This window comes from Musca domestica, unplaced genomic scaffold (assembly GCF_030504385.1).
Source record: "Musca domestica strain aabys unplaced genomic scaffold, Musca_domestica.polishedcontigs.V.1.1 20, whole genome shotgun sequence".
Lineage (NCBI taxonomy): Eukaryota > Metazoa > Arthropoda > Insecta > Diptera > Muscidae > Musca > Musca domestica.
The window spans coordinates 185,706-211,462 of record NW_026712250.1 but is presented as its reverse complement, the minus strand read 5'-3'; the positions used below and the strand labels follow the sequence as shown (position 1 = coordinate 211,462).

At 43.2% G+C, this 25,757-nt stretch overlaps 1 protein-coding gene across 3 annotated transcripts; it reads right to left on the bottom strand.

The window, feature by feature from the left end:
- Nucleotides 1-3,834: 3,834 nt before the first annotated feature.
- LOC101894192 (tetratricopeptide repeat protein 28) lies at nucleotides 3,835-25,573 on the bottom strand. Of its 3 annotated transcripts, none has more exons than XM_011298135.3 (7): nucleotides 25,104-25,573; nucleotides 19,289-19,498; nucleotides 8,841-11,961; nucleotides 8,663-8,782; nucleotides 6,923-8,588; nucleotides 6,122-6,855; nucleotides 3,835-6,067 (listed from the first exon to the last, which is right to left on the bottom strand). In XM_011298135.3, the coding sequence occupies exons 2-7, from the start codon at nucleotides 19,412-19,414 to the stop codon at nucleotides 4,035-4,037; spliced, it is 7,800 nt and encodes a 2,599-aa protein (XP_011296437.1). In that variant the 5' UTR covers nucleotides 19,415-19,498; nucleotides 25,104-25,573; the 3' UTR covers nucleotides 3,835-4,034. The 3 variants fall into 3 exon arrangements, with proteins under 3 accessions (XP_011296437.1, XP_058978256.1, XP_058978255.1); XM_059122273.1 differs by having other exon boundaries at nucleotides 25,452-25,555; XM_059122272.1 differs by lacking the exon at nucleotides 25,104-25,573 and adding an exon at nucleotides 22,673-23,063.
- Between the last annotated feature and the right edge of the window lie 184 nt (nucleotides 25,574-25,757).

Genomic DNA, 25,757 nt, shown 5'->3' with positions numbered 1-25,757 from the left:
CAAGCAATGCCCGCTTAGGAAGCATGAATACACATCTTTTCCGGTTAAGGGGATATCAGAGCATGTGCCTACGCTTTGGATGACGTTAAGCAGATTATCAGCATGCAGTAATACGTTGTAAGACTTATTATTTAATTCACATTTTGCAGCAATCGATTATTTAACGACTCTTGACTTTCAAATTGATCGCGAGTGTTAACGTCAAACCATAGCGCTCTGATAAGAAGGGTCTATTTCGCACAAAACTATTCCATTACAAATAAACAAACGGAATGTGAGGGAAATCGCTGACTTGTTATGTCCAGATTAGGTTTACAAGTTCAAAATGTAAATAACAATTTCCATTGTTGCTCATAAAATTTCCATTTTACTCCGACTCTAAGTTCGGCAGAGAAATGAATGCCACCGATTTTCACGATTCACGTTCACGTTTCAATTATTTGATTATTTGGTGTGTTGGGTTTGATCTCGACTCAATTTCATTTTTAATCAATTCTCCGGAGGTTAAACCAAATGGTCGGTCATAAGTTTTCCGAAATTCGGACTGTGCCTTATCGGCGAAAATGACATGCAATAAAAACAATCATAATAATTAACTTGAACATGCTCATTAAATTGTCGTCCAAAAATAATTTTAATTACACGTTGTGGACCAAAGATAATTTATGGAGGTTTAGAAGTTCAAAGCCTGCAGACGTTATCGCGGAAATTCTCGAGATTGTAGCAAAAATAATTCCCACAGCATTAATTGTAGTTATTGTAATTAGTTATGGCGCTGATATGCTTGCGTTTCCGCCTATTCCTCGAATGTTGTCACGTGCCTGGACACTGAAGATCTGTAGATATTTGAGAGGACTGTCGGTTCAAATTCCGATAGATATAAGACATAAATTGTTATATAATGTGTCTATGAATAACTGTTTTGGATTGTCTTGCCAGATAATTAGCCACCATAAGAGTTTAACACAACACGTCGAGAACTAAAAACAATGGGAAAGAACGCCAAACACATCCTTTTGGAAGAATGAGGAGATTGGAAGAAACACCAAAATTAAGATAAACAATTAGCTTAGCAAGTTGCCGAATATCGTTCATGCCTTCCAAGCTGCCGAACGGGCCAGAGAGGAGTATCCCGAATTGGATTGGCTGCATTTGACTGCTTTAACAAACAGACATTAGTAGATTGACATGTGTTTTGACAAATCACCTTAGCCTGCAAGCATAGTTAGAGAAGAGAAGTTAGAGAAGTTATGGAAAAGTTGAGACACTTTATTTGTCGTTGCCTCGTTTTGTCATTGCTAATCTAAGATCCCAGTGTTTGGGAAATTATGCTATACCGGACCTTAATCGAATTGGATCGACTGGACTTGGTCCGAATATTTCTTCCCCCTTTTCATCTTAAACTAATTGAATGTCATTTGTTCATGAACGTCTAGCATTTTAACGCCTAACTTTCAATGACCGATTGTTATTTATTAATAGATTGGTAAATTACAATTTGCAAATGTTACGGAATGCATGCGATAAATTACAATCTATATCTGGCGTAGCATCAATATATTTAAGAGGTGTACATTTGTGAGTTTAGAAACATTAAATATTAAATTCGTGTTGTAATAAATGTCTGTACCTAACACAGTTTTCAAGATGTGAGTAGAGCGATGATAAAATTGTGTCATTTAATAAACTTGTTACTTCATCTTCATTTATTTTAAGTTTATTAAACTTTCAATACTGGACAAAAAACAATAAAGTGGAAGGTACTTGGCTGCCTTGTATTACATAGAGAACAGATTCCATCGGTATGGGCTTTAAACGCCTTTGAGTTTAAGTCAAGTAAGCCGCCTCTAGCCTTTATGATTAGGCTGGTTGCTACACGTGATGGAAATTTTGAAGTAAGTTTTGGGATCGCACTATAATCTAGCAGAGGGTGCAAGTCATGGAACTGAGCATTTCGTCCTGCTATTTCAAAATCAATTCATTCTTTGGAGTGTAAATAGATGATGAAATCTTTCCAATTGAAGCATATTGGAATGCTATTGTTGGGATGTATATAATATATGCCTTGGCATAAGGCCGACCGATTATTTTGTTACCTTATTTTTACTTATTTGTACAACCAATGAATGGCCTAACGGACAATATATCGTCCGTGTCGTGCTTCATATTCCGTACGCATGTTCATGTTCCATACGCCAATTACCAGTTTTAAGAGCAGCACCTTTCCACATTTTCGTCTGTGACTTATAATTTTGTTCAAATTTCTTGGGTAAAAATGACATTCGAACGCTCCGTAAAACATTTTAGACGCGTATCTATTGAAATTAGAATTTATGGTTGTTTTCATATCCGTACTTTTTCCTCTATGGCAAAATAATTTGTTTGTCTGTGTCCTTTTCCGGTAATATTTACTCGGTCAGTTCTTTCGAGAGAGTTGGACAATTCTCTTTCTTTTTTACAGCTCATAAATATCTTACAGTGGTTAATATTTTTATCATTTTTGGTTTGAGTGACTTCAATATCCCTGAAACGACATAGACGACATCTGCTGCTTCTTATGTTGTTCGATGTTGTTAGCGGAGAGAGCGTTAGGTATTTCAATTGGGAAAAAATACCAATATCTGTAGGATATTAGATAGTTAAAAACTATCCCATAATAAGATTTGAGTGTATATTAACAGATGACATCGAAAAATACGCCATTAATCCAGTGCAATTCTCGAACAACGATTAAATGTGTGTTTCGAAATCGAGTTGGTCGAGTGCCAAAATCAGCTTGCAGACTAATGAATATATGGACAACGGAAAGTTAGTTTTGTTTTTTATTCAAGTGGTATAGACAGAAAAGTTTACCCATTCTGGTAGAGGCCACCATGGGACCGTAAATACACTCGACTGCGAGAACAATTTATTCATTTTTCTGCTAATTAAGTTACATGTTTTTATATTTCACGACGTAGTTGGGTAATGCAAATCTAAACAAGGCCAATGTCTTGTTTTCAATCGATAAACAAAATAAATCATAAAAATATTCAATATTTTGTATTTGGGGAGTATTGAGTGAATAGACTTAAGCTCTCTCGCAGCAGGAACGACGAAGCACTTTTTTCGAAGACAACATATGAGACAACTTTCTAGTCTATACCTTTACTTGTCTATGCTCATGGACAGGGCCAACCCTTTTCTCATTCTTAGAGTGAAAATGTCCGATGCAGTGTTTGAATCTGATCATTTTGAAGTCAGGGCACAACCCAATGTTGCCTGCCTGGAATTTTGCATTGTTCAGATTTGGCGATTACCAATCATCGATAGAGGGAAACACTTTGAGCGTGTGTGTGCGGAGTTTATGACCACTCTAGCATTATTGGGCATCGTAAAAGCGATAAGGATCTTTATTTTGTGTGTGTGTGTTTCAGCACTGACCTCTTTGCGATAGAACCAGCCTGCACCAACCCCGATCCCTCGCCGTCATAGTTCAGCGATAAAGTTGTTTTGTTTTTCGTTTGATAATGAATGTTCATATATGTATATGTGTGTGTGTGTTTCATTGTTTACCTGTGGCGGGCGTCGAGATTCTTTCGTTACTATATACCGACTTCCAAAAGAAGAAGAGATACGATTTTACCAATCTTCCCAAATGTCCGAATTACACCGTATGGGGTTTTCATCGAAACTACCCCCATTTGGGGGAAGGGGAGGCATCACTGGCCTACTTTTATCAATGCATGACCTTGCAGCGGGAGTCGGGTATTTGGGGTGTTCGAAGATAACTCGATTGTTCTAGCCAGCCACTTTCGGCCAGTAGTGTTTGTTGTTCCACAAAAATAAAAACAATCACGCGATAAACGATGGGTTTTATTTAGTAAACAAACGTAGGTTCTAGCTAACAACTTATGGGGCTACAACTACAACTACTACTACTATTAGCACAACTAAATATAATCAGTTCTGGGTCGGTTGGTGGTCTGTACATTGGCCGGGCCGGGTCCACTCAACGATGGAATAATGCGCACAGCTCCTTGTGGGGTGCTGCTTTACGCTTTCCGATTGGTCACGATGCTGGCCTGATTGGCCTCGGCTTTTACTATCGTTATATTTTTATAGTTACTGCTGCACTGCGAATCGGCAACAGAGCGACCGTCGCCCTCGTCCCGGCGACAGAATTCAGTGAACGGACTGGGCACGCGTTTCAAGCTCGACAGGGAGCTTGTCGCGACTGGCGGGGGATTGGCAGTTTCCTTGTTGACACTGGTGCGGATTTTGTTCTGTCTCTCCAGGATGTCGGCGGTTGTTAAGTCGCTGGCCTTCACTATGCTGGAGGGCACGTTGCTGAGCCAGGGCTTGTGAGAGGCTTTCTTTTGGACCGTAGCGGCATTGCAACGACAAATAATATCGGCCGGTTCGCCACATGTCGGGCATTGTTCTCTATGCGAGGCGGTGGCTACCATGGAACTTTGGGTGTTGAGAGTCTTGGTGTTGGTCGTGCTAACGGAGGAGGTCGATGATGCGCCACTCAGCTCGATGTCATTGACTGCATCTGACAGGCTCTTCAGAGCCATGGTGTTGGCTGGTGTGGACTTGCAGGTTTCAGTCTCTTCGTAGTTCTTGCTGAGCAACAACTGAGAGAGGGGTGGGGCCAAGCCCAGCCCCAAGTTGCGCTCGTGATAGACCTCGGATATGGTTGGCGTCATTTCTCGGTTCATGTGACGCATTATGGAGTCCTGAATTGTCTTTTGGCTAGGCTTGCTGTTGGCATCTTTTGCAATGGCACCTTGAGGCGTTGCGCTGCTTGATGCAGGTCCACTGTGGGCGCTGGGCTTCAGGTCCTTCTTCGCCTCCTGCAGCAGGTCGTTATCGGATTGCGAGAAATACAGATTGGAAGCATTGAACACAAGGGCGCTGTCATCGTCCTCCGGTAGGTTGATGGGCTTCCTACTGCCGGCCGTGTTATTTCCGGATGCCATCGCAGTCGTTGTCGTTGGCTGGCTGACTGGCGCTACTTGCGAGTTCGGTTCGGCCCTCACATTTAGCCGATCCATAAACAGGGCATGCTCCTTGCTGACTCTCGACGCCACTGAACTCTGGGCACTTCCAAGTTTGATTTTTGGTTTGAGTCGGAATTGAGACATTGGAATTTGACCACCTTTTAGGCTCCTTTCGAATTCGGACTCACTACTATTGGAGTCGGCTGCGTTGCTCACGGTGTTGGAGGCTGGCAAATTGGCATTTAAATTATTATATACAGGGACCATTGGTGCCAGGGGCCTCAAACTGTCAACCAATGGCATGTTTTGACGAGGCGGTGGTAGAGGCGGCATGTGGTTGCCCCTCCTTAAAACGGTGGCGTGACCGGATCCCTCCCAATCGGTGGTGGAACTGGCTGAACTAGAACTATCCGGCCTTCGGCTTGTTGCGTTTGCATTGGACGTCATCTCCGGTATGACCGAATCACCTAAGTAGCCCATTCCCGTTCCAGAATATAGATTACGTATTCTGGTTTGGTGGGCCAGGGCCATAGACACGTTTGGATCGACGGGGTTCTGCGTGGTGACTGGAGGGCTAGGTGTGAACGCAGCATCGCTCTCTCCTCCCCCACCGGGCCTGGAGACGCGAACGGGGCCTCTCAATGTTGACGACCCCAGACGGCAGGCGTTCGTCTTGCCGATGTTGGTTTGCGATATGTATCCATCGGACAGTTCACTGTCGGTTGTGTTGTTTAAACTGGAATCCAGTGCTGGGTACATAGCTGAGGAACTACAGGCCACGGCCGCGGCTGCAGTCGGTATCGACTCATTGTCCGTTCTGCCACCATCGGGCTCCCCTCGTCGGCGTACATAGGATATGAATGCGCCACCACCTGTACTTATTAGGCGCGACCTGTTAATAGGCAGTGGGGGTAGTGTCACGCTCACATTTTGGGATTGCTTGCTGGGCTCTGCAACCAATAGCTGGGGGTGATTTGTCGTGGTACCTGAGGCCACCGTGTCGGTGATGGCTTCGTCGTCGATTAGAGACTCACAGCTACTGGACGAGTCGAGGCCCAGGCTCTTAGGGGCTTCCTGGGTGTCTGAAAAGAAACATTGAAAGTAAACGCTTGGAATGCAATGCCACGCTTACTTACCGAAAAGAGCTAGAAGAGCTTGCAACACAAATTGGCAGATTCGGCGGTTAGCCTGTTTTCCGGTCCGCAGCGTTACTTGGTCTTGGCCGACTTCCGTCAGATCGAAGCCCATAGAAGCCAACAATTCGTGACATCCTGCAACGCGCCAAAGTCTTACCGACAGAGGAATTTCGATCGTAGTTTCCGAATCGGGACTACCCTTGGGCGGATACTGGGCCAAAACATTTCGGATTACGGCTATAATGTCGTCGGCCATGTCGGAGCTACTGACTAGCTTGGCCAGGGCCTGTAACGTCAAAGGAGTTAGCGCCAAAAGGGCTTGAAGACTTGCGGAGCACTGTGACAAGCGATCCTCGGGGTCGGACTGAGGGAAGAAGACACTGGATGGTATGCCGTTGGCGGCGGGCTCAAAGCGGAATCCCACTGCCATTAGGAGATCCTTCCATCCGGCTACGTGTCCGGCTTTGTTTTCAATGCTCTTTTGCGTGGTGTACATTGCGTTCTTTTGCCCTCGATGAATGCGCTGAAGACTCTTCTCCACCAGATGAAGGCACACACGCAAGGCATCGCGGCACTTGTCCGGCGTGCGCATCAGCTCACACAGGGCATGGCCCATTAGGGCCACCTTGTTCGAGAGACGTACATTTCCGCCCACCAACAGAAATCCAGCCCAGTTGGCGGGATGAGCAAAGTGCTTCGTATGCTGAACAGTTTGCATAGCTTCGGCGAGGGCTCTAAAAAACAAAGAAGAAAGACACGTTAGAATAAACGGGCCGATTGGAAACGACGAGGATGCGATACCTTGCGGCTCTGGCTCCCTGTAATAAAGCCGAGTAAAAAGCTCTCAGTAAAATTTTGGCAGCCGTTTCCGGTACCGGCCATAGCGATATCAGCACAGCACCAGCTCCGGCGCACAACCAACTGCCAGCTAAATTCGCAACGCCAGATCCACTAATGGGCTCTATTGAATGATAGGAACTTAAAACGACCAATTTTGCGTTCAACTTAATGTTCAAGACATCGGCTGCGGATAGAATGAAATCGGACAACTGCGGCAGCTCCATGTTGCCACCGGAAAGATCTGGAGGCTCATTGCCTGGCCCAGTGGCATTCTCTGAGTTGGACGACTGGTAGAATCTTTTCTGCGACTGCGAGTCTACGACATCGCCAGGACTCAAGACTACGGCACCCAACTTCCAGCTCAGATTGGCCGCAAAATGAACGCACTCCGCCGTGGGCAATTCCGAGATGACGGCTTCCTTGGTGGCGTTACAGCCAGCTAGAGTTTTGGCCTGCAGCATGTCCGCCACCATTGCTGCTTCCTGCAACGAGGCAGGCGATTCGGACCAACCCCATGTTTCGGCCAAGGTTGCCGGTATGCGCGGGCCACCGACTACCAACGCGGCATTTAGGTTTTCAGCTAGTTCTCGGGATCGCAACGCTTTGCTCTTCACACGCAACGATTGCAGAGACGGCACCGTTATTAGGGAGCACCTCTCCGACAGATATTCGCCGTCCTCTTTGGAACTGCGCAGAATGGCAAAAGGAACCAAATAGAGTTCGTTATCGAGGACCAAAATAAGCTCCTTACGTCCCTGTCTAGACACTGCACCGCCGGTGGGCAACAAGTCGTCAAACGGGGCCATAAGAATATTGAAAAGAGTGTGCAGGCAGCTCGGGCCTTGCCATACCGTTGGGGTTCGACGCGACCGTGACGAGCCTTGAAGGCTTCCGATTGAGCGCGTCGATCCCTGGAGGCTGGCCACAGAGCCACCCACAGAACCCAGGCTGAACAACGAGCTGAGAGAGTAGTTTGAGGAGTTCATGAGGTGATTCCGGTTCACCATGCGAAGGAATCCCGAACGTTCGCTGCTGAAATCGTCTAGCAGATTCTCTGTCGAGGCCCTCCATCCGCTTCCGTCTCCCTCATGCAGAACACTGTCGGAGTTCACTCCCAAGTTGTCCCGTACCATATTGATGTACCGTTCCAGAAGACTCTCCCTCTCCACCGCTCCCTTGGCATGCTCGGCCAGCTTTTCCGACGAAATCTTCAGCGATTCTTCACTGATCTTGACGGCATGGAAGCGCACAATGCCCTTCTGCGGCTGCAAGAACCAGGCATACAGCTCATCGGTGGCCAAGCTGAAATATAGGACGTTGTTCTTGGTGCGATTGACGATGTCGTAAATGTGCTCGCTGCACGTCATCATAGCCTTGCGGGCTACGTTGCTGGCATCGGGGCCGGAGCGCGCTTTGCAACGTTCGGCGGCCACCAATGCCTCTTCGTTGCGCTGCATGGCCACAAAGATCTGCTGCAGGATGTGGTAGCAGGACGTCTGCAGTTCGTAAATATTGCTGCGCGCCTCCGGGCTACGCTGGTCGTAGCGCACCGATTCCAGAAGTTGAGCAGCACTCTCCATTTGAAGTCTGGCGCCTTCATTGTCACCGGAAGCTCTTAACGCAAGACCTATGGACACAGACGAAAAAAACACACACACAATTAGTCAGATGTCCTCGAGGGAAGTTGCGACCAATACTTGCCTAATTGGTGTCTTATTTTCGCCTCTTCTTCCGATTTATTGATGGACTGAGCGACGGCCAGACCCTGTTTCAAATAGGTAACAGCTTCCGAGTGCTTTCCCATCTGATGGTACACCCTCCCTGAAATGAATATTTTGAAGTCAGGAGGCGGTTATTCGATGAGGTGTTCTTGGCTTACCCAGTGATCCGCATGCATGGGTTTTGCTCAGGTGATCCGAGGCCAGTGACAGTTGCTTCTCGTAGAACTTTACAGCATCGTCGTAGGAACGAATGGCCTCGTACACTGCTCCCAAGTTGCCACATGCCCGTGCCTGCATGTAGGCATTGCCCAAGTGCTCTCCCATTTCCAAGTCCATTTTGTGTAGATTCAGTGCACCGTCGTTGTCGCCCATCCGCTGATAGACGTTGCCCAATGCGCTGGTCGCATCCGAAACCAATTTCCTGTCGCCCAGCTCACGGGCGATTTCCTGCTGATGCTCGAGGCAGTTCCTTGCCTGTTCGTAGTTACCCAAGGCACAATGGATGTTGCCGAGGTCGCCATATGCCACGGCCTTGACCTCAGCTGGGCTGCCCAGTTCATGTGCCACGACCAAACGCTTCTCCAGGCACACCAATGCTTCTTGCAGGTTGCCCAGGGCTCGATGGCTGTGGCCCATTCCCCGATACGCCTTCTCCTGATCCCTTAGGCTCTGTAGCGATGTCGCCAATTGCAGGTGGCGCTCATGACACTTGATGGCTTCCTCGTAGTCGCCCAAGGCGTCGTAGCAGTCGCCCAGATGGCCGAGGGCCCTCGCTCTGTCGTGCTGCGTTGTTGGCTGATTTACTCGTTCCAAGGTACCCAACTGTTGCTCCAAGTAGCCGATTGCATCCTCGTAGTGACCCATGTTCAGTTTAGCTATACCCAGGTTACCGAAGGTTTGGGCCTCCATGGATGAGTCCTGCAGTTCTTGGGCTCGTGCCAGTTGATCTTGGTAGCATTTTACGGCGAGCGTGTAGTTGTAGAGGGCCATGTGCACCGCGGCCAAATGTCCGTGTGCTTTGCACTCCCCCTTCAGGTCGGACATCTGTTGGCGCAGCGATATCTCCTGTGTGTGGTACCCCAGGGCCTTGTCGTATTTCTTAAGTAGTCTATGGGCCAGGCCCAAGGCGCCACAAGCTGCCGCTTCCATGGACCGTTCACGCGCATGGCGGGCCAAGGCCAGTTGGCGTTGGTACATTTTTGCCCCCTCCTCCATTTCCCCTGTCCGCACAAGGATGTCGCCGATGTTGCCGAGAGCCCGAAACTTGCCCGACAGGTGGTTCGTCATGTGCGCTACAGCCAGGAAGTATTTCTGGCACTCCAGTGCCGCTTGAGTGTTGCCCAATGCCAAATGGGCCAGACCCAAGTTGCAATAGGCCCTGCCCATGTTGACTTTGTCCTGCAAGTCTTTGGCCAGGGCCAAGTCTTGATCGTAGTAGCGGACCGCCTCTCGATAATTGCCGAGGCAGTAATGGACGTAGCCCAAGAAGTGACAGGCTTTGCCTTCGGCCGACACATCTCCCAATTCCTGAGACAACATCAAGTACTGTTCGTAGTAGGGGACGGCTTGGCCAAACTCTTGCCGAGAACTGAGACAATTTCCAAGGTTCAACAGGGCGCAGGCTTCCCCCTGCGTGTCTTTCAGTTCCCTGGCTATGTTGAGGTGAGCCCGATAGTGGATCAGAGCCATATCGTGGGCGCCCAAGGCTTGGTAGGCCACCGCCAAGTTGCCATGGGTGGACGCTTCGGCACTGCGGTCGTTCACTTCTTTGCTTATTATCAACTCCTGCTTGTGGTACTTAATGGCTGCCTCGTATAGACCAGCCGATGAGTAGGCATTCCCTATGTTGCCATACGCTCTGCCCATGCCAGCGCGATCGTGCATCTGCCTCGCTATGGTGAGATGGGCCTGGTGTAACTTCAGTGCTGCGTCATGCTCGCCCAACAATTGGTACACAATACCCAGGTTGGAGCAGGCTCTTCCCTCTCCGATCTTGTCGCGCGATGCCAGGGCAATTTCCAATTGCTTCTCGTGCCACTTCTTAGCCTGGACAACATCACCGGCACATCTAGCTGCGTGTCCCAGACCAGCATAAGCCCGCGCCTCGATGTTCCTATCGCCCAACTGCTGGGCTATTCGCAAGACCTGCTCGTGATAAGTCATCGCCTGGGCGAAGTTGCGCCGGTAATGGTGACTGGATCCCAAATTAGAGTACGCCTTGGCTTCTTCGACTTGATTGCCCAACTTGCGCGCCAGCCTCAAGTGCTGAGTGTGACAATCGACGGCGGAGTCAAAGTCCCCCATGGCCAAGAAAACAGCACCGACATTGCCTATCTCTCTGGCTTCCTGCAAACGATCTCCGATCTGCTTGACCAGCTGGACACACTGCTTGTGACTCGCCAGAGCGTTCGGATAGTCTCCGGTGGCCGTGTACACATGACCCAAAGATGTTAGGGCCGCGGCTGCGGCCTGTGTGTCCTTGCACTTCATTGCCAGCACCAGTTGATAGCGATGGGCCGTTAGCGCCTCCTTGAACGAACCTTGACTGAAGTAGGCCGAGCCCAAGTTGCCGTGCGCCCGACACTCGCCGGCCGTGTCTCCCAAGCTCTTGGCCACCGCCAGATCCTGTTGCATATAAGCTATGGCCTTGTCCAGTTGATTGAGGACCCAGTGCGCTGAGCTGAGGGCACTAAATACTGAGCCCCTTAGCTTGAGCGAGCACGACCCAATGCGCAGCGCCGCCTCCAACACCGTCACAGCCGAATGGTATTGTCCAGCCTGCAACAACTCTTGGCCCACTACCGATATCACCACAAAGGGCGACTGATCCAGGTTCATGCAACGCAGTTGCTGGAATGTTGGCTCCAGAGCATGCCTCAGGGGACTCTTGATCGAAGCCTCCACCAGTCCGGCCAGCAACTGTTTATTCTGCGGATCTTGTCCCAGGCCGGCGGCAAAGGAAGCAAGAGCCTCGGCGTATCTGCCGAGGCATTGCAGGGCAACCCCTTGTCTAAAGTACGCTTTGGGCCATTGCGGACACAACTCTCTTGCCTTGGTGGCATCCTGCAGCGCCAATGCAAATTGTCCTTGTTTCAGGCGAGCTGCCGAACGATTGCTGTACAAGATGTAATTGCTCGGATCGAGCTGCAATGCATCTGTGTAGAGCTGAACAGCAGTTCCGAAGTCGCCGCTCTGACAGGCGGCATTCGATTGTCGTACTTTTTCCAGGAACAGTGCTCGGTTGGCAGCCGTCAGTTCTGCATTGCACTCGGGTTCATTCTGCAAGTAAAGACCAATGAGAGAGGTAGATAATTAGAAACATGTACTCTTCCCCAAACACACCGATCCCGATGGGCTTGTTCGAAAATTGTCTATAATTGGTGATTGACGTGTCCACCCAAGAGTGTACATTGTAAATGTCATCCGACTGCTCGGCTAACACTATGCCACACCGAAAACTAACTGCAAACCGGTTCTTTAAGCCACAATCGACCAAAGACCAAAGATAGAAGACCAACAGAAAGGGAGGCCACAATGGGTGTGTTTGAGTAAGTTGTTCGGCCAAACTCTTAGCCTATATAAGATCTACCGATTTAAAAAATACATATTCTGCTTTCAAATTCTAAGAGAGTCAAATCGGCAAAGTGCGAAAAGTACTAAGTTTATTGTCAAATTGTTGTCAGAAGTGGTCTGCTTGGCCGACCTTTTAAAGGTCTTAGTCAAACTGATTTAAGACAAAAAGCCAAATGTGTGTTCAATTAGACCGGATAACCGATTTATTCAATACGTTGCTTTGTAATTTCAAGTCGGCACCTCTGAGAAGATTTCAACGGTTTCCGTCAGTACATCCAGTTTAATTTTGGAGACAATTTATGCTGTAATAACCAATATTGTTTTAATGATTGAAACTGTTTTAGGAAGAATATTTAGTTTTGTTCGAGCAGTCGTTCGAGCGGGAGGTGCTGTCGGATATTTTTATGAATACACCGTAAGAAATATTGTAGAACATAATTATATCTTACTACATATTTGAAGCAAATATTTCCGAAATTGTAAAATTTACAACTATTAAGATTTATCTTTTTTTATTGAATTCTATTTTTTAGGAATAGAAATTCATTTCATGTTGATCAGCAAATTTATTGTCCCTCCAAATTGATGGAGATTTTCATATCCCTTGATTTCTATGAAATGATATGTACGTTCTTAGTCATGTCGACTTATATATTTTTGAAGGATATTTATTTCATTTTTTTTTTAATTTTAAAATAAATCATAATTGAAATAATTGTGCAAATATAGCTTCGATTGTTTAAACAAAAGACACTTGCAATATTTTATACCCTCCACCTTGGAAAGGAGGGTATATTAACTTTGTCATTCCGTTTGTAACATCCGTAAATATTCGTCGTAGACCCCATAATGTATATATATTCATAATCAGCATAAAATTCTAAGACGATTTAACGATGTCTGTCTGTCTGTTGAAATACAGCCAACATTATTTGACGTAGAGCGTCAAAAATTAGCAGAATATTGTGTCTAGGATGGTTGGTATTGGAAACGAGATATATCGGTCCACGTTTTGGTATAGTCCCCATATACCGGTACATCCCGATATTCGGTATTTTGATTATTTTTGCCACATTCACCCACGAATATGCCTAAAAATTGGTATTTGTGGGTCATAATTGGTTCTAGTGCTTCCATTACCCTAAGGTGGAGGGTATTAAAAGTTCGGCCCGGCCGAACTTAATGTTTTTACTTGTTTTATTTCAAAACACAAAAAATCATAAAATAATTTTGAATTTCTCCGCCTACCACTGATTTAAAAATATTGTTTTGATAATTATTTGTAAGTGAAAACTTGTGTGTTTTAAATTACGATAATTAAAAAAACAAGATTTTCCTTTTTCAATAAACAAAACAGGTACCTTCATTCATCGCAATAGAAGAGAGAAGGGTAAAATTTACCACCACCTCGTTGGTTTAAGCTTAAATGGGATACTTGGAAGATGATATTTCAAGCAGTAGCAGCAGTATTTTCGCCAACAAGCTCTAACAAGAAGACACTTCTTTCGATCACATTAGGGGATAGGCAGACAAGGCGGTGGGTGATTAAGGTTTCTATTTTTTCTGCGAAATATTTCTGCATTACTTTGGATCGACCATAATATCGAAAAGGAAAAATAGTTAAGCTCGGCGAGCCGAACCTTATATTTCCTACATATTTTTCGTAAGATATCCATTGAAAATGGCAAGTTTAAAAGAAATATATAATCCAAATAGATCCATTATTGCAAGGTGTTTATTGTCTAATAAGACTTCCGTAAAATGTGTTCACCAAAATGTTTGTTTATTAGTGGAGAACGAAGGTAATGTTTACCAGGAGGTAAGGCAGGAAATACCTAGGTTTCGGAAATAGCCACCAAGCATCATCAGTTCCCTTGTTTTTTTGTCTGGGATATTCTCCCCAGAAGTTATATTAAAAATAACTTCGATGACAAAAAAAAAAACATTTTTTACCCCCTGGTAAACATTACCATCGTTCTGCACCAATAAACAAACGTTGTTTTTATAAAAACAACAATAAAGGGATTGAGCCTGACCATTTTGCAACAACAAAATACTATGGTATCCCGAACAAACAATCCAACACGGTTCTATTTTAATTTTTTTTAACACAATTTTTAAATCGGGGGGAAATCCACAAAAATGAATGGAATGGAAATGGGTTATTCCACAAAATACAATCTAAGATAGTAGGACCATACAGTGTTATTGTACAATTATTGTCGAAAATACGTATTTATTTTCTAACAGCGTAAAATAATTCCCTTTTTCAAAAATTTTGTTTGTTGATTTTAATGGGAATTTATACGAAAATACATGAAATTCTCACTAACTTAAATAGAAGAAATTATTGTTTTTCTTCCAAAGAATAATTATATCATTAATTCTACAATTTTGACATTGTGAACATATTTTTGTATTTTTTTATTTTTATGAGAGACACTTGTCAAACATTTTTTCTGCCGATACAAACATTTTGAAAATATTGCCTCTTTTGTTTGCAGTTTTCTGTAGAAGTTTCAACTCGTGAACCAAATGCGTACCTCGAATGAGAGAGAAAACAAAATGTACTTTCGTTTGAGTGTACATACGCCATTCAACATTGTAGTTTTCATTCATAATTTTCAGTCTTCCCAAAAATTTTTAAAATTTCATTAAATTTTTCTAGTTTTCATTTTTAATGTCATAATTTATTTTTTCGATAAATGCTCTCATTTGTTCCGGATGGGACATTTTTTTCGTTGTTCTGAGAGTGATTTGAATTTTGTGTGAAGAATTAAGCAGTTTCTTCACAGTTAAGGATCAAACAACGAATAGAGAGAGAATCAAGTGCAGTGGAAGCGCCATATAAAATCAAAGAGAATCTTAACCTTGGAGAGAGTAAAAAAGTTTTCGAAAGAACATCTTCGCCTGAAATTGGCGTCTCAGAATATTGCAATAAGAGTTGAAACAGCATGTGGGCGTTCGTACCAATTGCAGTTTTCGTAACTCGACCCGATGACATGGACATCAGTAATTCAGGCATGGTTGCATTTTTTATGTTTTCTTTCTTTGTTTGGACTTACCCCACACTCTCTTCGGTTCTAGGAAATATTCTATGAATTCTCATTGGATTTTAAAAGGAAAGCGTCTTTTGTTTGTGGTTGGGCGCCAATTTCAGAAATGACATCAAAGTACGTAGACATGTTTTCGTATCTGCGGTTCAACTCGATCCCTACAACGAACAACGAACAACAAGAACAATTACAAGCTACATACCGATTAAGATCCAGACAAAGCATAACAAACGCCAACGAGGCGCGGCGCTTGAATTCGGCTGTTTTATGTTCCGAACAGCAGATTCGTTTAGGCAAAATAAAATTGAAACCCACAAGAAAACGAAGTGAGGGAAGGAAAGGAGTCAAAGAAAAAAATAGCAAGACAGGAAAATTTGGCCCTTTGAATTGTAGGACTCATGTCTTTAGCTAAATATTTCTACAGAAAAATGCACACATGTTCTATCCTTAGAAGGGACCATCAAAAGATCAGCCCAACATGTACAGTGGCAATCGAACACACAATCACACAACAGCGGATCGCCGTTTCGTGTTTGCCTGGGAAGACATTTACAGGCAACGATTCATGTGACATGACAGCGGCACAAAATGAAAGGAGTCCCGGTTCGCATCTTGCTATTGTTTTTGGTGGAGCTGTGTTTTATTCTGTCCACTAAAGGAGACTCTCGCTTGAATGGATGCCACTTCAAATATTCCATTTTTCGCCAAGGCCTTTTCTGCGGCGACTTGTTTCTGTGCTACAGGTCGATCGGCCATGGAAATCATTCAATCAGGCAGGCAGGCAGGCGAATGCGCAAACACGTTTCGCAAAACACGGCCAGCACTTTGAAGGAATTCCAATCAACACATGCCGATCACCACTGATCGCATTCCAGATGGCAAGCCTTGGCGCATAGTGTTCTTTATTCTCTCCCGTCTACCCAGTCAAGTGTAGATGCGGCTGCTGCTGCCTTCGTGCATGGGAATTCCTTTGTTGTTTCTTTTGTTTTCGCATGGTCTCACAGATGGTTTTCGCATTTCGTATTTTTCTCAGTTGGGCTGACCACGACCACCGCTAGGTTTCTGTGGCGATAATTGCTAATGGAGAGACGCGGCTTGAATTCCAACCACTTTATGGTTTCTAATTATGGGGTCATTACGCTCTGGATTCCAGATGCAGAGCAAGAAGACTACGTTAGTTGCTTTGACGCACAGCATTCTTGTTTCGTTCTCGGTTAATAAGGGAAAGTTGCAACGTTCTGGCTTCCTTATGGTAATTGCAGGTGAGGATCAAATGATGTTCGAGTGGGGTAGGGCCCATTTGTTGCGCCGTTCAGTTTCCAATCGAGCTTTTGAGCCTCCGGATGTCCAGAGGATTTAAAGTTAAACCACCTGAATACAATCGGATGCACGATTACCTACATCAATCTCCGAGTTACTTGTTATTCCTCATCCAGGCCACTAGATTGTGACATTTTTTTTACTTGTCTTGTTGTCGTTAATTAAGCTAAGATACCTTGTTATACCCTCGTGATTCTCTTTACCGCATGCCAGGGACGTACGCAGGAGGAGGGGGCGCTATTCTAACTTTTTGGTTATTTTTACATTGGGCCACGCACTCGATCTGGTCTAGAAATGCATTTCTGCGTACGTCCCTGTCTCGTTGCCATGGCAAAAAGGAAAACCTAAAAAGAATGCATTTCCGAAAAGAGCTTGATTTCGTCTTCGTGATCGTTGAGTTTCCCCAAAACTGTGATTTGACAAACGTGACACGGGCTTGGCTTGTTGTTGTTGTTGTTCTTTCTTTTGGTCGATAGTTGCCCTTTTTGTCTTTTGTCACAGCTACCGCAGCTATTGCAGTGGAACGAAGCCATTTACTTCGATGCGGCCAGACCGACAAACTGCTACTCTTTACGGCACATTCCGATAGCGTTGACCAAATAGCCAACTCCTTCCTGGCTTCACATCTGTCTATGTCTCTTCAAACCTTCGACTTTCATTCTGTTGTGTTTTTTTATTTTTATCTTCTCTGTTTTGTTTGGTTTCCTCAACATCCTCTATGTGGTGCTGTCCCATCCAAATGGACTCGCGAGACGTGAGTTGATCGCAAAGATTTCAAAGTAAACTCGTTCACTTTTACTAACTTCATCCTCATGGCGGTGACTTCTGTCTGTCGGCAGTGGACGCACAGGGTTTTCCAACACAACGTCTGGGTGATTTTGGCGGAATGAATTCAATTCCTGAGAATTTGGCACATTCTCATGATGACATCGCATGGACAGAACTGATTATGCATTGAATGCCGAATGTATTGTCCTTAGGTAAGAATTTTGGCCCTTGTCTTCTTTGCTCGATGCTTTCAAATGACAGTTTAGGAGCGTTCCAGCGTTATTCTCAATTGCATTGCGTCCAACGGCCATTTAAATGATCGTGAGGAATGAATGATTTGATTGTTGGCTTGGAGTATGCCAAGTCAAGGGCGAATTTTCAGGGTATTGATTTTTTTAAAATCCTATCCTGGCTTAGGCATGACACACGTATTTCCAAGTATCAGTCGTTTGGTTGTGTTAAACATTGATAATAATTTAATATTTATAATTTATTAAAAATAAATTCTGCCCGATGTTTGTCATGATCTTAAGAAACAGTCGGAAATGAAGAAATTGTTGGAAAAAGGCGACAGCTTCAGATGCGTTACTAAAAACCCATTGAGTTCTGTCGGACTATATAGGACCCTACAACGTTTAAAAAGCTACACTTTTGAATATATATCTATAAGGGCGAAGGTCCGTTATATGTTAGTTCGATTTTTCGAACCTTGCGATACCAATTTTCTAAAGTTGGCTAAAATGATCAAAATACGGAATATTGGGAGTTAACGCAATATTGGGGCTATTGGAATATAGAAATTTTAACAATTCCGACGAAAAGAGTGACGTAAGCATCAATAGCTGAATAAAACATGGATCTGTAACCAACTTCTATTGCAGGAGAATTTGTGTTCCAAATTCCCCAGGAAACTTGGCTAAAATCGTCGAAATACTGAATGTCGGGAGATAAGACTTTATGGGATCTATAACACAACTTGGACCTGTATGAAGAGTACATTCCAAGAATATTTCCTTCCCACTGGAAATATAAAAACTACCGATTTACAGCAATTTTCGATCGATCCTATTTCAATTTTCAATTCTTTTTTTTTTTGAAATAAAACCCTTCTTTTGTTTGCTCTGATATAAACAATGTTTGAAATGCCGATAATTAAAATTGAAACAATCACTTTAATGGTCGAAACGGTCGTTAATTTTATTTTGATTGGCTTCATAAATTCAGTTATCAAATCAATGGAACGTTATCAGAAAGAAATTCATGCGTTCGATTCAAATAGCTTTTGTTTTGAGATAAAAAAATGCAAATAAAAATGTTGAAATGGGATTGGAAGTTGTGACTCAAGAAGTTGTCAACGCTTGGACATTTTATACGACACAGACGCGCTAGAAAGGCAGAGATCTGACTTCGATGCTTCAAATAAATAAGTTTGGGCACAAACACACATGTACATACACCCCGCTTTATTTTCTCACCCAAATCGCAGTAGAGATGGAAAGGAACCTCTCGACCCGCAAAACCCTCGTATCCGTATTGTGGTATCGAATTTAGTCCAATTCTAAACTTGTTTAGCTTCTAATCCCAATAATGAAGGTCTGCTCTGTTCAAGGTCAAGTAATACCGGGGGAAAGAAGCGAAAAAACATAAAAAAATACGAAGACAGAAGGGACTGCTACAGTTTTAGGAAATTTGTTGTGAATTTCTTTGGGTCCATCATTGGTAAGCCAAGGAAAGGAGCATCTTTTCCAAAACAAATTAATGCCCTATCCCTTAGATATCATTTTTCTCGAGACGCTTCCCATTTTTTCCCTTGCCCGCACCAGGAAAGACTTTCGGTCTGCAATGGCCTGTCAGTCGGTGCCCATAATTTCATATCCATTTCTACTTACCTCTGAGAAATCTCTTTGGGACATTTTTACAGCATCATGTGTGGCACTGTGGTTGGCTAAATCGGCATTTAATTCGTTGCCATTGAAATTTAATGGCAGATTTAATAGATTCTCATAATTTGTCATTTTTCTACAGTGGAGCTATGCCGTGAATGCATCTTAATTCAGTTTCCGTAGGTTGGTGTCCTCCGTTTCGTTTGTCTGTTTTATCTGAAAAGAAAGAAAAGAGGAAAACTATTCTTAGTTCACACTGGAGATAGGCTGTACTAGGTTTCATGGGTTGATGTAAAAATATGACCTTTACGCCATTTACAGCTTTCTGGCGGTCTATGACAGGGTCAAACAAAAATGCATGTCCGTGTGTGTGTCTAGGGGAAAAAGAAAGCATGTTTGTGGGAGCATATGAGAGAATTTTTTTATTTTAAATCATTCAAGTGATTGAACGTAAGAATCAAATATTTATTCTGTTCGCCTGACGGTCGTGTGCATTCGGGTCATATGCGTGTGAAAAGGCAAAAACTTCGTGTATGGTGGAAACCTCCAACAATAATCCATCGGGATGGACCTAAAGTGTGCCCTAGCATTGTTAATAAAGTGTCGAAACGTAACGGATTGGTTACCCTGAGAAAAAAAATAGGAGTTCTTCAAAAAAAAAAAAAAAGTATTGCGACTTTAACCTGTTCAAGACACTGGGATCTATTTTTCATGTGGACTTTAAAAATATATACAAGATAGAATAGCATTAAGCTAGGAATGAATTTCGGACACCCTGCCCCACGAGAACAAACTTTAAAAGCAGATTAAGGAATTGAGCGATGACAGTGAACTCAATAGGAAAATGAAAATATCTTGAAGTATGTGGACCCCGATTGTCAATCTTCGAACTCGACCGTGCAATTGTCAAAGGATAAATATGTGTGTGAAACTGAAGCTTATAAATTAACTCGTTCTAAAGAAGCCGTGATTTTAATAGAAAGAATTGACACTGTGTATTGACACCGACCATAATGGCGGCAGATGTTGCCACACTCTTTTTATACCCTCAGCCACATGGCAATTGATACCGCCAAAACGTGCCTAGTCGAAATAACGAGTTTAAACACTAGGTCTCTTTGGACCAAATTCGATTCAGGATATTTGGAGTCGATTTAGCGGTGTACGTCTGTCTGTCTGGCTGGCTGGTGCGCACGATAACTCTCGAAGCGAGTATCCGATTTGGTCTAGATGGGCAATATCCTTCTGGTACCTCCCCCACAAAAGGTCAATATTTTCATAGAAAAATAATTTACCGCATAGGAGAAGAGAACAGATAGTCTGATTTTATTAAAAATTTGCAAATCGTGATATTTGCATTACCGCAAGATCGGGTGCGAGAATGGACCAGATCGGACTACTCCTTCTAGTACCTGCCCCACAAAGGTTCCCATTTGGAATATCTAATACGCCCATAAAATGCGAAATGTACTCCAGATTCTCTTCAAATCTCACACATACCAATATTTTTACCATTACAAAATCTGATGTGAAAATGGGATATGTCGGACCATTCCTTTGAATACCTTCCGCACAAAGGGTCAACATTTGGAATAGCTAATCGCACATCCCTAAATTTCTACCAAAACAAGATCTGATGTGAAGATGGGATAACCCCACAAAGGGTCAACATTTGGAATCTCTAAAACGTTCACAAAATGCAAAATATACATCAGATTCTCTTTAAATTTCACACCTGCCAATATTTTATTTTAACCATTACAAGATAAGATAGAATACACCGGTTCACATCTTCAGGTACTTTCTTCACAAAGGTCAACATTTTGAATAAGATGGGATATATTGGCCCATTCCTTCCAATACCTCTCCCACAACGGGTAAACATTTTGAATAATAATAACTACTGTAAAATGTGAAATAAGAGTCATCAAATTTCGCACATCCGAAAATTTCTACAGACACAAGATCGGGTATAAGGAACTGATACCTCCCCCACAACGGATCATTATTTTGAATTAACAAACATGAGACAACTTCACACAACCTAATACTACACAAAATCTACTATGGATATATAATATATCGGTCTTCTCTTTCTGGTAACTCTCATAACATGCGAAATATGTCAACGATTTCCTTCAAACCTTGCATATTACAATATTTTTACCAACAAAAGATCTGATCTGAATGTGAAATTTATGAGCCCACTCCCCCTGGTACCTTCTGCACTTTTTAACATAATGAATAATTATAACCCTTATACATGCGAAATAAATCAGCGATTTTCTTCCAAAACCATATAGGGTAAGAGTAGGGTATGTTCAACCACTCTTTCCCTTTTGAGTTATTACTATTTAATTCCCAAAATATTGGTTTTGATGCATATAACAAGAAATAAGATGGGCTGATATTGCCTTCGAAAATGTTTCGAAATAAGTCTACACCTTTGTGCTTTTATTTTAGCGATAATTCTAATCGTTCCTCGCGGAGAACTCGATGATCGAAAGCCTTCCAAGAAACATAAAACAAATGTTGATTTCCTATCAAACAGACATATGCTCCTTGTTGGATAAAGGAAGATGTGCTAATGCGAACAATTTGTACTTTAATGTGGTTTATATTGGGATTTTGTGACGTCACTTCTTTTCTTCACTGTCTGGGGTCAGATGAATTTCTGATGACTTTAGATGGCTTGGACTTTTTAGTTGTGGCCAACATCTATTTATCCACCAACCAACAACAATCAACAACTTTGGGCGCCACTTGTTCAAGTTCAAGCCCTGCTGACAGTTTATCGCAGACAAACGGTTTAAAGACATTTCGTTTGCCGGATGTTGGTTTAGATTTGCTCAGATAACACTATTGAGCATTTCAAATTCAAATCATCTCAAATGCCTACCGTCCGGCGAATCTTTGTTCCCAGAATCGCTATCGCCGAAGCAAATCAAAAAGGCGGCACTTTCAAAAACAAAAAAGGTCCGCTGCAAAAGCTGTGGAACTACGAGCACACTTGATATTTATGCGAATACAGTTCGCGCTCCTAGCTGTCAGAGCTTTCTCATATTTCTGCTTTATCATCGCATTGATTTGTGGTCTGCGTGAACTCAGCCATTGAACATAATATCATTGGGGAGTATTAGAGGCACAGGTTTAGGTGGCGCCGTCATTTGTCCGGTGACAACTTCAATGAAACACTTGTACAGCAATGGTGAAACTAGAAACGAGAGGCAAACGGCGTAAGCGAGACCAGACTGATCTACAAATATCGAGTTGTGTGTACGATATGTATGTGCGTAGCAATGACATGTGAAGATGATGACAGTGCGAAATGATACAATCGACCTAGAAGTTAATTTCGGTTTCGCTTTATGTGCATTCATTCAAACATACATGCATACATCCATATGTGTCTTGGTTCCTCAATGCATTCGAGTTTATATATATTTCGGCTTAGGGTTTGCTTCTCCTCGTCCCCGATCATGTGGAGCAGTACTGGTGCATTTGCGATTTGTTGGTCATTTCCATACCTTTTTCTACAACGTTAAGTGCAATGTTTCATCTTGGAGTTGTCGGTCCTTTGGATAAAATAATGCGCCCTGCAGAATAGCAATGCGGATAATGTTCAAATCATTTCTCTGAATTGGCATTCTCCTCTAATTCCTTAGTTCTCACGTTCACCGTTCACGGCAGAAGATCGGTCATTCAATTCGCCAGTTTACAGCTCATTGCTCAACTGAGTTCAGAGTTCGCTTGGTCTTCCTGTTCGGTACGTTTGTTATTCACATAAAACGCAGTCGATGTCTAGGTAATTTAACGCGCAATTGCCAATGTGGAACACCTACGTACGCTTTTGAAATGGCCATTGTGGGATAGTGAAATCTCAAATAAGTGAACTCTCAAATAAGTTGTTGCCCAATAATGCAAAGGCAGAATAGCAATGCGGATAATGTTCAAATCATTTCTCTGAATTGGCATTCTCCTCTAATTCCTTAGTTCTCACGTTCACCGTTCACGGCAGAAGATCGGTCATTCAATTCGCCAGTTTACAGCTCATTGCTCAACTGAGTTCAGAGTTCGCTTGGTCTTCCTGTTCGGTACGTTTGTTATTCACATAAAACGCAGTCGATGTCTAGGTAATTTAACGCGCAATTGCCAATGTGGAACACCTACGTACGCTTTTGAAATGGCCATTGTGGGATAGTGAAATCTCAAATAAGTGAACTCTCAAATAAGTTGTTGCCCAATAATGCAAAGGCTCAAACGACCTATTTTTCACTGAACACAAAAAAATAACTTTTCTAAACTATATTTTGTATTTGGTGCCTGTATAATTAATTAGGTGCGGAATTATTCAAAAAAAAAAAAAAAAAAAAAAAAAAAAACACACAGCACATCTTCGATTTCGTAAGTTAAGCACCTCCACATCTAAAAATTAAGCTATGAAATTTCACACCGATTCAAATAGTTATAATTAATATACTTGGATATGTCGATCGTTAAATATATTTTTGGTCAGCGTAGAATTTTAGCTCGATACTGCAGTAAACACGATATATTTCGAAAAAATCGAGATAAAGGGCTGCCACTTTGAGTCCCAATACTTTTACTTTTAAAAGGTTTCATTATCCAATAGAGGAGGGTATACACAGTTTGTGTTTGTCTTTTTAACTTGGTTAAAGTTTGAGTTTCACTTTGAACAGAAAATTTTACGCTCGTCGGAAATCAAAAGTATTTCTACTGAATCGTGAGTGTTTGTTTAACAAATGATGTAATTCTATTTTGATTCTGAGAACATGCTGTTAATTTTCTTTAAGATCAGCGGTAGGTGGACTATAAAATAAATCGGAAGTATGAATCGGAACAGTTGACTCACATTTTTGACACTTGATTTTTTTTACAGAAATTTCCTGGCATGCTTTACCGACCATTAACTAAACATTAGCAGCGCTCTTATAATGTGATTAGGTTGTTATTTCTTCGAATTGGAGAGCGACAAAAAAAAAAAAAAAACGCAGACACACACTCACGTGTACTTCCACGCATTGCTGGGCGAAATCGCACCGAATGGCATGCAAAGTATTCAAAACGAAAGACTTAGGCAACAAACGTGTTCCACAGAATGTCGTTCGTCTTTCGGCTGGTCGGAGGTATTGACTTTTCGCTACCGCAAACAAACCGTGTGTTTCTTTGTTGGTTAATTGTCTCTGCACTGCGACCAGCCCAAACGGGTCACTGCTAATTACAGGTGGATGCACAAATTGGGCAAACTGACCGCAAAAGCCAAGAAAACGACTTGAATGGCTTTGTTTTTGTTTCTCCGCCGAGTGGCGTAGACGACAGCGCGATCGGCAGCATGGCCCAAACACAACACACTACTTGTATCAGCATTGAGCTAAAACCGGATCCCGTCTTCATCATCTCGGCGACCCCAATGATCATTTAACCAGGAGAAGCCAAATAGTTGGACAGAGGCATGCTAACAAAACTCGTATGTGGTGTTGCGGTGCTGTGCGGTGCGGTGCGGTGCGGTGCGGTGAGTGAATGAGTGTGTGTGTGCGTGTGGTTGATTGGATCTCCTTCGAAAAACAAAACAACAAAAATGCTGGCAAAAAATACCAAACTAGTCGGGCAACTTTTCTGCTGCTAACACTGAGGAATGTCGCAGAAGACGTCAACAAGAAAAACAACAAGAACTGCTCAAACACAATGTCGCACACAAACACACTCGTCCACTTTGGCTTTTCCCGTGACGGTGCAATTTTCTTTTCTTTTCTTTTTAATCGGTTCATCAGTTAATGAAACTGCAACGTTTTTCATTTACCATTTCAGCTCAGCACGTAACTCCAGCGAAGACAAATCTGTTGGTGGGTACTTGCGGCCCTTTTCTTCCTCAAATTTGGTACCGAATTCGCGAATACATAATTTTTTCAAACATGTAGTTTTCCTTATGATTCACACTGGGAGGCGTATTCACTTCAATATCGATTTCAATTCGAATTCTGCTGCTCCCACAATACTTTCAGAAGGGAATTTGAATAATTTCGCACTTTTTTCCCCGAAAATATTCGGGAATATTTCTTTTAAATACTTATTTTTCACAAACAACGAATCACTTGCAATGAATCTGATATGTATCTATTGCGCTATACAGATGTGCACACAAACACACCTAAATGAATACACTCACACACACACACGCGCACAGAGAGACAAGCAAAGTGACGATTTGTCTTTTTCCGCGTATTTCTTAGGTTGGTTGCTACTCGCTCGCGCTCCGTTCAAAACTGAATGATTTCAAAACAGTCGAAGTAAGTTGAGTAAGTTTGCTCTGTGCGCTTGGACCACAACGGTGATCATATGGTTGGGCAGACTGGAGAGCATGCCTCCATCCACAGAGTTTGGTTTTGTTGCCTAAGAGAAATGTTGCATTTTTGTTTACATCTCATCCAGGGGCTGGGGGCCACATAAGATGAAA

Excerpts from the sequence above, each read along its gene's own strand:
- LOC101894192 (XM_011298135.3), bottom strand. The coding sequence starts at position 19,414 with ATGACAAATTATGAGAATCTATTAAATCTGCCATTAAATTTCAATGGC. Across the intron at positions 8,589-8,662 it reads GAAAATAAGACACCAATTAG|GTCTTGCGTTAAGAGCTTCC; the intron begins GCAAGTATTGGT and ends CTGTGTCCATAG. Across the intron at positions 6,068-6,121 it reads AGCTCTTCTAGCTCTTTTCG|ACACCCAGGAAGCCCCTAAG; the intron begins GTAAGTAAGCGT and ends GTTTCTTTTCAG.